We start from the raw sequence: 15,884 nt of genomic DNA on the forward strand, positions 1-15,884 counted from the left end.
AGGGTTCAAAAAAAGATTTTATAGTGTGATTCAACAGCAATGCACACGCAAAACTAAGGCATACTTGTATATTACGGAAACAGGGCCAAATATCTTGCTATTTAGAAAGTAAGAATATTTTGACTGATTGAAATGAATGGGCTCAAACCTCTTTTGGCCTCCATTATAGTTTTTTGTCAGTCGTCGAATTTTTGTGTTCGTCGAAAAATAAATATCTCACACAATGAGTTTTTATGCTAAACCAGACAACTCGATTTAGGCATTTAGTTTTCAGTAATACAAACTTCATATCGCTAAAGTATTTTGGTTGGTATAGTTTCGCTTAAACTTTATCTAAAATAACTATATAAAGTACCAAATCTTTCTGTCAAATAACTGGATCTGCATTTCTAGAGTTCTATAAAATAATAATCAAGTGTGCAAAACTGTTTTTCTTAGGATTTGTAATAAATTATATAACTCGTTTCACTATTGGATTAAAATTGACATTTTAATATAAAGTAGTCAGAGGCAGTGTTCCCTCTAAGGTGTGCTCGCGCACACAGCTTTCAGAGGCTGCACACACGCATAGATTTACTGCGCACAGACGCATTTCGATGTAATGTAACAATGTGCTCGGTTGGCAGGTTGAGAAAGTTTGTTGTTGGCCCACTTATTACCCCGTTAGAACGCCAAAATTTTTTCATTGTTTTTTGCACAATTATTAGTTATTTCCAAAAAGTGCGCACACACGAAATTTCTGCGCACGCATACTACAAAATATTAGAGGGAACATTGGTCAGTGATTACAAAATTCGTTTTGACCCAATGCCATGTTTAGTCCAAAGTATTCTTAGATGTAAAGTAAGTTTAGAATTTGTGTATGTGCTGAATTTTTTTTTTTCTCAAATCTCTTGGTATGCAGAAATAATTGTGCCAGTAATAAGCTACGGAAATTGAAATTTGAAAAAAAAATAAGAAGCGTTTCATGGGAGTCTCCAGCAACGTGAATCGGAAAATGTATGTTTATAAGAGCAAGTCACTTGTCATGCTTAGATACTCCAGATATATTAAAGACCTTGAAATATACAGTTATTGATGAGTTGTTGAATACGTCGTATTGGCGGATTGTGGTAATGATTAATCACTGAAGATAACTGTGAATGGTACCGTTTGCATGCCCAACGCGCGGATAGAGATTGTTTGGTCTAGGACATTTTGTAAATGTATTTACTGTGTTGATGACTAGTAACGACCATTAACTCGTATCTTGGAAACGGTTCAGTCGTCACGTTTTATGTTTTGACGTCGGTCCTGTTCTTACAATAGATTTGTTATCGTTTATGACTTTGTTTAGCAAAAAAGTTCATACATACGACACAATAACTTTTTAAATATTTCTATACTTGAACGAGACGCAACAAAATATATATATATAATATCAACAACAATAAGCCCTGAATAACTGCGATACCCGGGCGAACAATAGCCACTGATACCTTTGAGTGGTAGTTGGTTAGCTGAATGGAATAAAAACGATGGCGACGAATATGTAAACTTGTGCTCGCCAACTAGCGAGAACTCTCTCAAAATAGGCTTTAAAATTGTTGTAATGGTATTGTATGGGAGTAATATCACTTGTTCGGGGTAACATCTCAAAATAACTCCATAAATTTATGTCTGATATATATACGACTTATATGTTATAAGCATATATTATATATTGCATTCAGCAAAATAGACTGTAATCAAAAATATTTATTTAAACATATAAATATATACATAATAATGCGTGCTAAATGCATGTTCGAATTGAAACTATTTTTCATGTTAAAAAATATAGCCGTGGTTACATGAGACTATAAAATTCGCGAAATGTCCATTTCATGACGTGTATTTTTCGGATTCGTCATCACTCAGTTATGACATTGCACAATGCTCCTCTTGTAGTTTTTATCATCTTCACCCAAAAATGCTTGATCCGCCACATTTATAGTCAGAGCGACAGATTTCACAAGCGCGGCGATCTAGAAAATCAGGGTGTTAAAAAAGCTTAATGTGTACGCATATACTGTTGTACATGTATGCATAAATATATGTCATATATATGTATAGTATAGTAACATTGAGTTGCTTATCAGCTGATGGTATTGTTTTTGAAATTTGAGTTCCCAATAGGCCAATGGCGACAGGAAGTGAACATAAAAAAGACCAATTCCAAATATATAAAAGCATAACATTGAGTATATATATATAATTGTTTATGGAATCGTGTTACACTCGCAGGGGCAGCGCCAAACTTTTCTACTTCCCAGGGCGAGTTTCTGGTAATGATGCCCCTTACATCTAACTTCATAAATAATTCGGGTGATGAACAAATTATAGATGTTGTTAGACATGGGAATAAATGTATATATATTTGAAAGTCAAATAAGATTGAAATGTTTCTATCACTGCGCGAAATCACGCAATGACCTGTCGAGAACATTGGCGGGAAGGGACACTCAGCCATTGCTGACGCACCATCGCCACAATTAATCACACAAGGCCATACACGTAATGTCAGCTTTTACTTAAATAACAGCCCATAAAGAGAAACATGTGTGATAACGCAAACTCTACCGCTTGGATCTGCTGCCCCTGTAGCCCTTCCCTGCTCACAAATAAACAGACAACTGTATTCGACTTACCATATTTTCGTCGTTTGTTGCATTCAAGGCCGGAAAATGATCCATTTTGAACCTTGCAATAGCGATAACATAGTACTTTGAGCTTGGCTAGTTGTAGCTTGGTTACTGAAAATAAAAACATTTGTATAACAGGTTTATAAAACGTATTGAACGTAAATCAATGCTAGCAAAACAAAAGTAGGCTAATGAAGTTGTTGATAATGATATATTGGCGGAAGGTATTGACATTTTTCCACTTGACAATATGACAGAGAAGTGATGCTTCTTTTTTATTTTAAATTAATCAGTTAAATTAATTTATTTATAACATTTAATCGTTTCATTTTGCCTGGTAGCAGGTCTGTTAATACCATTCGTTATAGAATATTCATTTAAACGAAGTGTGCAATACGAAAGTATGCAGATTGCGTTGCCTAACTTCTTACTTGATGGGCTAGCTTGAGTGAGCATTCCAGATATTAATAAAAGAATAACGTAGCATGTAAAATTGCCCATCACAACTGATATTTTATTTGTTTCGATTAACTAGTGTTATATATTATTAAAATAAAAGTTCTGTAAACGAATTATATTTGATATGTGTAAAGTGAAAACAAAATATTGCGATATTAGATTTGCCCAAAATGTGGTATTTTGCTATGAGAAAACTTGCTCAAATGCTAGGCCACGCCTCCTCACCTCACTAAGAAATATTGATCTCTGAGCAAAGTGACGATCGACCGCACTGAGAAGGCATTCTCTTGGAAAAATCTACATGAACTATTGCGTGGCGTCAATTTATTTGCAAGTGCTTTATATTCAGCCTAATAATTGCGTTGTTTGATCATGTCCATGTTTCTGTAGCTGACTATAAAAGACAATCCATATTAATTCTCTCGATGAAAAGCTTCTAAAAAATTGTCCTGTTGCTTCGGAACACTAATTTTTTTTATGGATTATTTACTATATAATTAAATACCCAGTTCAAAAATGCACCAGCATCACATACATTGACATCAATGAAATCTTTTGTATTTTAAACGAAATGCCTAGGCTCTATAATATATATTATATATATATATATATATATGAATATAGCGCATCATCTATTTACTGCCCAGTGCTGGTAGTATGATCTGCATAAAACATTTCACACTGTCCCTTAATTATCCAAATTGAGTGAAAATAGTAGAAAAAGTAGTTATCATAACGATTAAAACCCATCTATCATAATATTAAATCGTATTCCGTTTTCATAGAAACCAGCTGGATAGTGTGTATCCACCTCTTACTTCATACAAATTCCAACTCTGCACTTGCCCTTTTTATACTTTGTAAACAATATATATTAGTTGCGTGAATCCTTGAATCACCGGAGGTTATTTCTATGCAAATGAAACAAGAAATTTTATTGATGCTTTCCCAGGAATTCATTTCGTCATTAGGGAAAATTTCGTACCGGCTTATGAAGCTATTCGGCTTTGGCCATGTTGTGTGCAGCCTATATTTTATACTTTGTTATAGATGGATCACAGATAGATTTCAATAAAATTTCATTTTTGAATATAAATGGCTTCAAAGTACAGCGATGACGCCGATCTTTTAATTGACGTTTTAAAATTTGCATGTACTGCCTATGTCGACAACTGACGGATAATATACACATCATTTTTAAATCTGAAGTTATTGAATTTGTATAAAGTTCAGGGTTGTTTTATGTTCGATGTGCTTGACCATGTAATGAAGTTTCGTTTTCGAGACGTATGAGCTAGAGTTTCATTGGGTTGGAGGATCTGACGATTCTCCCAATGCCCGATATCTTTGTGCCAACCTTTCAAGGTGCCAACACGAAACAAAATACAAGCGATCATTTTTTATATATTCAAATCGTTATTATCTTGGCGCCCCAGTTTCTAATAAATTTATTCAAATTTGGAATACGGATTTCACAACTCTAATATAAATCATGTTGAATTGCTTTATGGCATTCGTTAGCAATGATGTTTTCTTACAAAACGTGAAATCACTCCGTTGTACAAGTACGATATATATAAAATGCACTCGAGGATTAGATTGTTAAGAAGTAATCTAGAATTAAAATCGGATTCAGCAAAACTTGATGACGAAATAATTACTTTTGGACTCGTAAATCGATTCAAATGTATAATTCAGTGACTGTGACGTCATACAGATTTGATATTTTCATCAGGTCGTCCATTTCCATCAAAGTCAGTTACACAGTAGCCCAGTACTCCACTTCGGTGACACTCATGAAATTGCCGGTAACATTCCGGCCGGTCAGACGTGGAGAAGGTGTTGTTTCTTTGCAAATAAACGTGAATTTACACTTTAATACTTTTTATGCTGATCTCTTTTGTTTTCCTTCTTAAATACGCCTATATGTATGCTTATATCTATCTAATTTCATTTAAATCATTCTAATGGCGACCAAAGGACCTCGCTATCGAACAACGGTTTTGTGAACAAGTTTAGGTCCTTTACCCGTCAATCACCATATTCTTGCAACTTGCTATCAATCGGTTATTATCACCATAATCGACTAATCTCAAACATGTATTGAAGATGGAATATTCAAGTTCCAATGTAGAAACGAACTTTTTTTAAGCGAAAATGTCTCCGCTTTTCACGCTTCAGTGTATGTCGACGCCTTCTGACTTGCCTGGCCATGTTACTACTGCAATAGAAGATGAAAAGTAATTGTTTATGTAGCAAGGACATTAGAGTAAATAATTTGGCCTAGAACAAATGTTGCCATCAATTACATTTTTCTATTTTTAACCGTTTCACGTCAAAATTTCTTTATATCAAAATAACAACAAGGTTTGCGCGTACAAAGCGCACTTTTGGCAAATATCCGAAGTCCAAGTCTATCCATCCAATCAGTCTTACCTTATCGACTGAAGGCGACTATATCTACTAGGGATGGGACGAGTCCGGCATTACAGAGATTCGACGAATCCGAGTTAAAGGTCAAGGACTCGAATCGAATCCTCCGAGTCCGTGACGTCACAATGTAAAAGTAGAAAAACACTTTCTTGACCATGCTACAGCATCGCGCGCTCACAAACATACGTCTTAGCTCATATTTTTCCCCTAATGGTTTCGAAGAAAGCTGTTGAATCAATTCAAAAATATATTTTTCTTCTTTTTCGGTGGCAATAATACAAACGTAAACGTGGGTCAATGTGCGCCTTGGCTGTGAACTGGATTTCCAGCCCACCACCGTGCGTCAATTCAGGGCGGCTATTTAGAAATTCTTACATGTCAATATGAATATTAAAAAGCTTTTGACTACAATGCTTTCCCATAATTCCAGATATTTCTAGCCTCAAATTCACTATGTCGTGTGCACAAATGGTAGAGAGATGCCACTCGTCGTCAATACAATGCTTGCAATTTAGTAGTTCATGTAAACGTTATAAAACGCTCCATGCCTTCCATTGCTCCCTTCTTAGAGAAAGAATTGCACGTAATAAACTCAATTCAAAAGAGGTATCGAACTATTGATGAGATTCCCCCTTGGGTTGATCCTGCGCATGTTTCATATTTATTTACTCAAATCGGAAACTCAAAAATATTGCGCTAACACATATTTTATTGTGTACAACATGTATACTAAAATGAATAGATAGTTTGAAGGCGACTGGCGCATCATTGTTATAAGCTATTAATAGTTTTTAACTTGCCTTATATTACCTGGATATCTGTCGTCGTTTTTATTAGGAGTGTTTATAATACACCCAAGTGATATTGTTACATATCTAACCTTGAATTTCAACTATTTAAGGTATGTAGTGAGATTTATAGGGGTAAAAGTACAAACATAGGCGTAAATTAGTGAAAACAGAATTGATTATAGACTCGGTAAAAACGACGTGGCCTCGAAATCGAATCCGAGTCCAAAAAATGCCTGGATTCGACTCGAATCCGAGTCCGGATCCGAATCCCGGCCCATCCCTAATATCTACCAGATAGTATAATTTAAGGGAAAGGGGAATTGTTGACATTTAGTTTGTAATTTCACTACATCGCTCGAAATGTATCAGAATGACAGCTATATAAGGCAATTTAATAAAATAAAAGGATCTTAGGAAAATTTTCGCCACATAACCACACTTTTGGATTGAGTAGAGTCTATATTTGCTAAAATCTGCGTTTGAACTTGTGAAATATTTGGCTATACCAACTCACAACTGCCAGCGCTCTATGTCCGGGCCTACCTAGGACTAAATGCAAAAGAACGATTATCCTGCATTCAGGGTACTTTCAATTTATTCCGCCAGTGCATTTAAAAGCTCTAATAAGCATTAAACTTGGGAAATACATTCTACAGTTTGTATTCTTTTATGATCGATAATATTCTACATGGAACTTGTAGATAGCCTAACCAGTGCAGTGTTTAGACTTTAGAATATGAGAACAAGTCAGGTACGGTATCAAATGCGGTGGGCAAAGTAGGCAATCCCGTGAAACATCGCTCCCGACTGCGTTGAAGCTGTTTCTACAACCGGTATAAACAAGGTTTAAACGAAAATATTTGAACAAATCCAGCATTTGTCGATTATCGAATTACAAAAATTCAATTACTCACCTTGGAGGTTTCCAATTTATATCCACTCGTTCCAGAAATCTCATCCCATGAAAAGCACGAGCATCTACACTTTCTGGAACAAAGTTATTTTCTTGAAGAAATACAACTGAAAATTCAATACCATCTCATTAGTCTGAGTCAAAGTAAGAAAATAAATAAATTTTGAATTTTACCTCTAAGTAATGGTGAGCTGATAAAAGTTGTAAATCCGATCCTGGAAAGTTGATTGTGATGAAGCTGAAGATACTCAACGTTAGGAGGAAAGTAGCTGGGTAAAGTTCGAAGTTGATTTCGACTGAGATCCAGAATCTGGAAAGAAATACATGTGAAAACAAATCGCATTCATGAACTATTATTAAATGATCTTGACAATAGACATGGAATCTCAATTAGATTTTTCATGATACTCGTTGTTTTGAACCAAATTAACGACGTCCAAAACCACAAATTTTTCTACTATGCACATTGGACTGGACTGCTTGGTATAGAGCAGTGGTTCTCAACCGCCGGTCCGCGGACCGGTGCCGGTCCGCCAAATATATTCCAATATAAATATATTATCAGCAAATTGCAAAATACAAAGTATTACGGCATTTAATTTTATGATTTTTTAACTCTCATTGATTCGTAGTACCGGTATTCGCCTAACAACCAAACAAGGTGAGAGGTCCTCTGCCCATTTAAGCCCTGAACGCTGGATGTTTGTTAAGTCTATGATCTCATAATGGCGGCTAACGTCATAACGGAGGAGTTTGATAGCACATAGTACTAGGGTTAGAATTTCGGAGCCAGTTTTTGAAATCCCGGTATTAAACCGTATATTCCCGGGATTTTTCGGGATTAAGTAAAGCATGGGAACAACTTGCATGACAATAAAATTACGTATTTATTTCATGCAATATCGACACAGAAATGTTAGAGCATCTAGGGCAGTGGTTAGCAACCTTTTTTTATTGCGGCACACTATTTAGCTATTTAAATATTTCCGGCACACCTATCTAAAAACACGAACATTTTCTACTTATAAGGAGTGCGATAGTCGAACGCGAACAAATGGTTAATGGTTGACAATATTACAACTGTTTTCTTGCATGCATGTAAACGAGAGCGTCTTCGGAGCACCTCTCATTATTGTAAACGTTGCGCGGCCGCACGGGTAATACGTGGCCTTCAGAGGCGCCGCCGATCACGCGCTTAGGTTTTGCTCGCCGTTCCACGTTACGCCCTTATTATTATCACATGTGGTGTCAATTTTTCACAACTTAATTCATTTTTGTTACAATTCAATATGTTTCTTCCATTTCTAAAACCATCAGAAACTATTCGAAAGAAATAACCGGTTTTGTGTTCGGGATATGAAATGATCGTCAAGAAGCAGTGCAATTTACTAAATTTATGAAGGTTTTATTGAGTTTCATTGCATCACTGTTTGGACTACAACGCGTTTGATTACAGATCGGGTGAATCAAATAGTACACTTCCATTGAATCGAATAATTTTAACGAATTGTCGAATATCGGGTTGAATTCGGGATTTCATTCCTATGTTTATCTTTTGGGTCGGCTTTGATCTCTTTGTCACCGTTTGTAAATTAACTTAATGTCTTTGTCTTAATTTTAAGCTGAAAATATTACCATTCCTGACGCCGGAATGCGGAAATTTTTGAAGACGATAGTTGACCTTCTTGATTTTACTTTTCTATTGTGGCTGTTTCATTTTCGTATAGAATAGTAAATAAAAACCCTGCAAAGTCATTGCGTAAATCCTGAATGCTATTTTGAGTTCAAATTATGATTGTATTATGTTGCGTGGATGGCTTTTTTCAAAATAAGTATTAGATAAAATGGTATATCCTACAATTTGTGAGAATATCTATATGTGGATAACAAAGCCCTAAAATCTCGGGATTTTTAGGAAATACTTGCGGAATCGGGATGGAAAAAAAAACAGTCCAAACCCGGGATTTCGTGATCGGGATTTCCTGGGGTCCCAACCCCACATAGCACGGTAACCGATTGAAAAATTCTCAGTTCGCACGTTCCGTAATTTGACAGTAGGCTTATAATTTAGCGAGGTTTGATAGTTAAATGGAGGCCAACAAACAACAAAATATTGTTCAGTTCAAACAGCTCTACTTCGCCTTGCAGAAACTTCATTAGAACAGCGTGCAACACGTTTTTTATCAAAAAGACAGAAGCAAATTTCCTATTAAATTGAGTTGTCCTTTTCTGCACCGCCTACTTTTGTCCTAACTGCATTCCTTTAATTTATTTTATGTTCATGACATTTTTGGTTAATTTTGAAGGTCCGCCGGTCCGCAAAAATTATTTTTAAATTTTACCGGTCCGCCAACTGAAAAAGGTTGAGAGCCACTGGTATAGACTGTTCACTACAAGATCCCAAAAGTCCACTGCAAATGTAATTGAACATTCTGTATTGTGTTCAATTTTGATTGCGTCCCACATTGCAGAATTTTATTTTTCAAACATATACCTTCATCTTTATGGAGTCTTTGAATATATCATTAGCAATAGTTTGAAGTTTGTTTCCGCTTAATACAAGATGATATAATCTTGATAGTCTCGTGATTGATTTATGAGGTATTCTGACTATTCGGTTATCTGATAGATGAACCACTTCTGCGGATCTGAGAATAATATGTATAAGCAAAACATGTTGCACTTGAAATATTAGTAAACAAAAATAGTTTCAACTCTTATCAAATTTTTAACTTTTTTTTAAAACAAGAGAAAAATGTCAGAATTTAACTGTTTTATTCTTACGTTAAAAAGTATATACCTCTTTAGTTCTGTAGAAAACCAGTTTTTAAAAAATAGTTTGAGAAAATGTGAATAAAATATCTGTTTGAAAAACGAACTCGAAAAGTCTATATTTTGCATATTGTTATCATACCTTGGAAGACTAGGTACAGCTGTGAGTTGATTTCCTGACAAATCTATCGTTGTTAATCTTGGAAGAGGACGAAATGCTCCTTTTTCTAAGCCACTGTTTGTTATTTTGTTATATCTCATATTCAAATCTCGAATTTGTCTTGCGCCAGCAAATGTGTTTCGTTTGAGCTTCTTTATGCCATTTGACAAAAGTATAAGATATTCGAGCCTGCAATATTCAATTGTGAAAATAGCAACAGTTTTGTGCTGTTTACATCACATGTATCAATTATTATGATCCATTGTAAATTTATTTTTCATTTCTTTGTTATGTAATTACCAATGGCATACAAAAATGGAGACGTTTTGAGTCACCAATTGAACCACCGACTTTGCATCTTTCGTTTGTCAAAATATTACTAACCTTGGAGGAAGAAAACTTGGAACAGTTTCGAGATTATTAGTGAACATGTGTAGAGTTTTTAAGCTTCGAAGTTTGGAAAACGATCCAGGATCGATACTTGATGAATTTAAGTTATTGTATTGAAGTAACAGATACTCCAGTTTCTGTGATAATAAATATTAAAAAAGACATAAACGAGTCAACCGAGGAGGTTAACAATTTCATGGTCCTTAGACATAAAAAATTTGTTAGCGGTTTTCGTACTGTGTGTCCACTAAATACCATGTTAGGCTACAAAATGTCTTAATAATCAAGTGAATCACTAAAACGTTGAAACATAAATGTGAATGTTTGTTGTTTGATGTATAAATTATTAGCAAAAATGTTCGGATTTCATAGAATATATAACGGAATCAACCAAACGTTACAGAAAATGAATTGAGAAAATGTGCAATCATGGGGCCAAGATTACATTTTCCACAACCGCATCTTTGAATTATTTTTGGAATGATTTGTTAGTTTTGTGAATTACAACTGATTCAGTCATTAAATATTATATTTTATGTAACAAGTTTATTTGCCAAATAATTAAAACTTCAAAACGTTCAGAATTGCTTGCTTTAACTGATATATGAAACATTTAACATAATATCAAAGGAAATTTTACCTTTGACTCGACTGTGTGTTGTATAAATATACATGTTTACAATATGTTTTCAAAAGGCTTTAAAATATTAACAAATTGTCATAATTATCATATTATCAGGCATTGGAATATAGGATACACCCGGGGTTGCCTTACCATCAAGTAATGTATTACCTATATATCTTCCCGATATATCTAACGCCTATTGCATCGGTTGACTTATGTATCGATTGCGTATATGAGACTGTAAAAATAAACAAAGATCTACTGCTTCGTATTTAATCAGGTATTTTCTGAGCTTTATATATCTTGCTCACTGACAAGCTGAAATGATCTAATCTACTTAAAGACTTAAAAAGTAATCAATCTTCGAATTTTATGTTGAAAAAGTCGTTATTATTTTAGGATCAGTATCTGTATAATTTGTCATGTTTTCACCAATAATTTGTTATTTTTTGCATTAATGCGTTATCTTTAAATTTAACGGGAAATAGATCTGAAAGAATCATTGATATATTATCAACAAAGTCGGTACCGTAACTAAAATTTCAGCATATATCGTATACATTCGCTTATTCTTACATTTTCTTATTCAACTATTTGTCGAATTTTAAAGTACATGTAAAGAAAACTGGTGTGGCTTTAAATTGAATTACCGAAATATAGCATTCTAAAATTATACCAATTATCTTTATATTTCGCAACATTAAGTATTGCCACATTGTCCTATATATTAATAATGTAGCAAATAACTAATCGTAGATAGTGTTTTAAGGCATATCCAGCAATATTTAGTACATTGGATGAAAAGCTCAATCGTTGATCAATTCATCAAAAGATATCAACTACATTTGTCATTTAATATTATAAAAGCGGATCACACTTCAAACAAATGTAGAATGTCGATTCTATTAAAAATGTAAAGATTTTTTTTTCTGTCTTTTAAAATGATTATAGTCTCACCTGTAATGCAGCGAGGGATTTATGTGTTATTTTTTCTAAATTGTTTTTTTCCAAGTGTAATCTTCTGATGTTCTTTGGTATGTTTTCCGGAATTTCTTTTAATTTATTATTTGACAAATCCAAATATTCAAGTCTAAAATGTAAAATAAGGTCACTCTTTTGTTACTATGAGAAATTTTTGTATAAAAGAATAAGAAGGAAACTGCAAGTAAAAGAAGTGCAGAATTGTTCATTGCTTGATAAAGGCTTTACGACTATGTTGATTGTCTAAAATTGAATATTGTAGCAATCTTCTTACACGGAAATACCAGAATCAACGAAGTAATCGAGTTCCCCACCTAGATTCTTACCGATTGAGTCCTGTGAATGATTTTGAGCTCAGTCCTTCATTTATTAAATTATTATTTTGTAAATAAAGTGCAATCAGTTTTTTCTTTTTGCGAAATATCCCTGAAGAAATTCCAGAAATCTGGTTGTTTTCCATGTGCAACTGAACATATAATTAAATAGGGGTAATTAAACATACAAAATTCAACTTCGAAACGGTAAAAAAAATTTTCATCAAGTTGAATATCAATCTTTGAATATATTTTTTCTATATTTTAGATATGACTATTTTGTTGACAAAAAGTAATTTTGAAATTCACTATAGATTTACAAAAACTGAAAGATATAAATATTAGTTTTTAGTAAAACGATGTTGATGGTTCCGCTCTAAACGTACCGGCCAAAGTCAAGTGTATAAGTTCAATTATTTATTCATCTTTTGTGTTGGCGAAAATTCTTAGTTGACGACTGACCTAATTAGTACCCTAGTGACCTAATTAGTATTTTTAATTAAAATGAACCAAAACAGATTCTTTAAACCTGTTATTTCTTCTTACCCTTTCAATATAATCTGGAAACAACGGTATAGCTTGCATAAAATTGTTGGAAAGGGTGATTTCTTCCAGTTTCAATAAACGTCTGAAAGCTTTCTTGCTAAGTGATTCAGATGTTATATTATTATTGTGAAGATATAGACGCCGTAAATGTTGCTTTTGAGCCAAGGCGAAGTCATCTACCTCGTGTATAAAATTCCCTAAAACGAGAAGAAAACCAAATCCGTTAATGTATGAAAAATATATCAGAAAAAATATTTTTTTAATTACTTTTGAAGTGAAAAGATTATACTTCTAAATACCTGATTAGGGGAATATTTGGAATCTATGTTTCAATATGGACTGCTGGGAAATATGTTGACAATATCAGGCCTAAAGTTAGAGCTCAACACTGAAACATGAATCTTTCTGATTTTTTTTTATTGAACAAATCAGTTCCGGTACAATAATTGGAAACGCCTATCTGATCTAATTATTTAATTTATCTAATTCAATTATTGTACTTCCTTTACAACGCTTCAACAAGGTATTGTTTGGTTTGTATCGAGTGCAGTATATATATGATAAGTATTCCCGCATACACTCTTGTTTAAATTGGGGAAAAAACATAATATTAAAAAAAAGTAATTCAATTTATTACTCTTGCAGAATACATACTGTCCAGTTTGATTTACACAGTCATACTTTATTTTTGTTCATTGAGTTATTTAAATTTTAAGACTGCTGCTCTACGTTCCTCTGTTGGTTCCGAGTTTGCGACGCTCAGCTGATATTATATACAATCCCAATATTTGACAATTATTGCTACTTTACATTCCTGTTTTTACCTTCCAGATTTAAACTTATTATGCTGTTTGGCAGATCTTTTGGGATTTTTTGAAGCTTGTTTTGTGATAAATAAAGATGATGAAGATTTGATAATGCATAAAATGCATTTTTCGATATTGTTTCTTCAGAAATTTCATTTCCCTTCAAGTTTAGAGTTTGAATACGAGAGCACATACTGAAGCATTCATCACTGATTTCAGAAAGTCTGAAACGATAAAAATAATATAATTAGAAAAGAAAATATGTAAACTTGATTTGATTATGTTTTTAAGCCTGCTTTGATAGATAGTTTTCGGCGTACTTTGGACCGTAGTTGTAAAGTGGGCCAAAAATAAGATTACCTTTTTTTTATTTCTTTTATTTTATACTCACTGTTGTTATATTAATACAGAATCATAATTTTAAATATACTACATATCATAAGTTTCATGAGATGAATCTATTTTCAAAAATAGATATGAATTTTGCACATCTTCCTTGAGTTGTAACTAAAATTGTTGATTGAGGGTTTTTGCGGTTAAATGCTATTTCATGTAGTGGCCGAACATACACCAGAGCATTATCTCGCTACAAGTAAGTTCCACGCATGGAAGAATGTAATTCATGATGATTTTTTGTAAGGGTATTCCACCGAAATACCAAATATTGACCGATCATCATTCGAAGTATTGTGAATTGACATGGAACGCAAATATAATCCATTATCATTTATGTTATTAGACGATAAATTATATTGTAGCGGAAGGAGATCTTCCGTCAATGAAAAGTAAACACCTTAATCCCGGTCGAAAACACATCCAAATATTGACAAATGCCTGTGGTTGGATACGGATTTGCTCATGAAAAACTTGTTTAAAAGAATAACATGGAATCTATAAAAAATTATTTAAATAACGTTTGATCTATCAATATACATCTTTGATGTTACACGTTCAAGGGAAAGCAATGCCGAAACATCTAAAATTAATGCAAATCTCCCCAAAATAAGTCCTAACATTATACATAAAGTTTTGTATTTTATTTTATATCAGTACTAAAGACATTGGCATGTATATACTACCAAAATAAATATACCGTGTATCAAAGTAATTTTAATGCCAAATACCAGTTACCTGTTTCCATTCAATAGAAGATTAATTGCCTTCTGTGAAATATCATGAGGAATATCCGTCAATTTTGCTTGACTACAATCAACTGTTTCTGGTGTTGGGCATCGACACATTACTGGACAATTCTCATGTAACTCTGATGTATTGTTTGAATCTGATTAAATAAACAATAAAACAACCATACAATGCTTTACAACAATCGTCTAAAATTTAGAGTCTCTAAATAACAACTATTGACAAATGTGTACTCGTTTTATATATATAAATATATTTAGTTACTTCATGTTTTGTCGTACCACACATGTAAAAATGAACTGTACACCCGCATCCATCGTGTTATTAACAAACAGGTGCAATTAGTGATTACCATGTTTAATAGGTAGGTATGATATGTACTCTACCACACTTCAAAAACACTACTAGAACTGCAAACATCTCGGATTGTTGGATTCTGGTTAAGAGTCTGCAGACTTAAACAAACAAATTCAACACAGAAATTTATATTGTTGTAGAAAAAATAAAGTGTATCATAAAGTACTGATTCGCTCTGGTAAGGGTTCCGTGTTCAGAAACACGTAACTACAACTAACTATGAAAAATTAGGTATTTAACTATATTACTTAAAAGCATAATCGTCTCATACCTTTAGTCATCATTTTTGTTGTCATTCCAACGGACGAAATAGGCATTGTGAAGAAAATTATCCATAATACCATTAATTTCCATAATGTTGTACAAAGAGGGTTGAACAAAAGTACCATTTTTACGTTTCTCAATAGGGCGCAAAAATTTTATAAATTTACGGAAAAAAGTCATTGCAAACGAAAATCAACCAAACCACGTTCTTCTTTGCTAACAAACGAGCCAATTTAAAAGTTCTCATTCTGTGAAAAATGCATAAAA

At 33.5% G+C, this 15,884-nt stretch overlaps 1 protein-coding gene across 1 annotated transcript; it reads right to left on the reverse strand.

Moving 5' to 3' along the window:
• Nucleotides 1–748: 748 nt before the first annotated feature.
• LOC120338054 (podocan-like) lies at nucleotides 749–15,839 on the reverse strand. The gene is made up of 14 exons (XM_078116844.1): nucleotides 15,625–15,839; nucleotides 14,985–15,135; nucleotides 13,872–14,077; nucleotides 13,048–13,244; nucleotides 12,514–12,653; nucleotides 12,164–12,296; nucleotides 10,576–10,718; nucleotides 10,174–10,380; nucleotides 9,754–9,907; nucleotides 7,434–7,569; nucleotides 7,261–7,366; nucleotides 3,348–5,343; nucleotides 2,670–2,774; nucleotides 749–2,006 (listed from the first exon to the last, which is right to left on the reverse strand). Exons 1-12 carry the CDS (start codon nucleotides 15,740–15,742, stop codon nucleotides 5,241–5,243), a joined length of 1,794 nt encoding a protein of 597 aa, XP_077972970.1. The 5' UTR covers nucleotides 15,743–15,839; the 3' UTR covers nucleotides 749–2,006; nucleotides 2,670–2,774; nucleotides 3,348–5,240.
• Nucleotides 15,840–15,884: the final 45 nt, after the last annotated feature.

Source organism: Styela clava, chromosome 10 (assembly GCF_964204865.1).
Source record: "Styela clava chromosome 10, kaStyClav1.hap1.2, whole genome shotgun sequence".
NCBI classification, from domain to species: Eukaryota; Metazoa; Chordata; class Ascidiacea; order Stolidobranchia; family Styelidae; genus Styela; species Styela clava.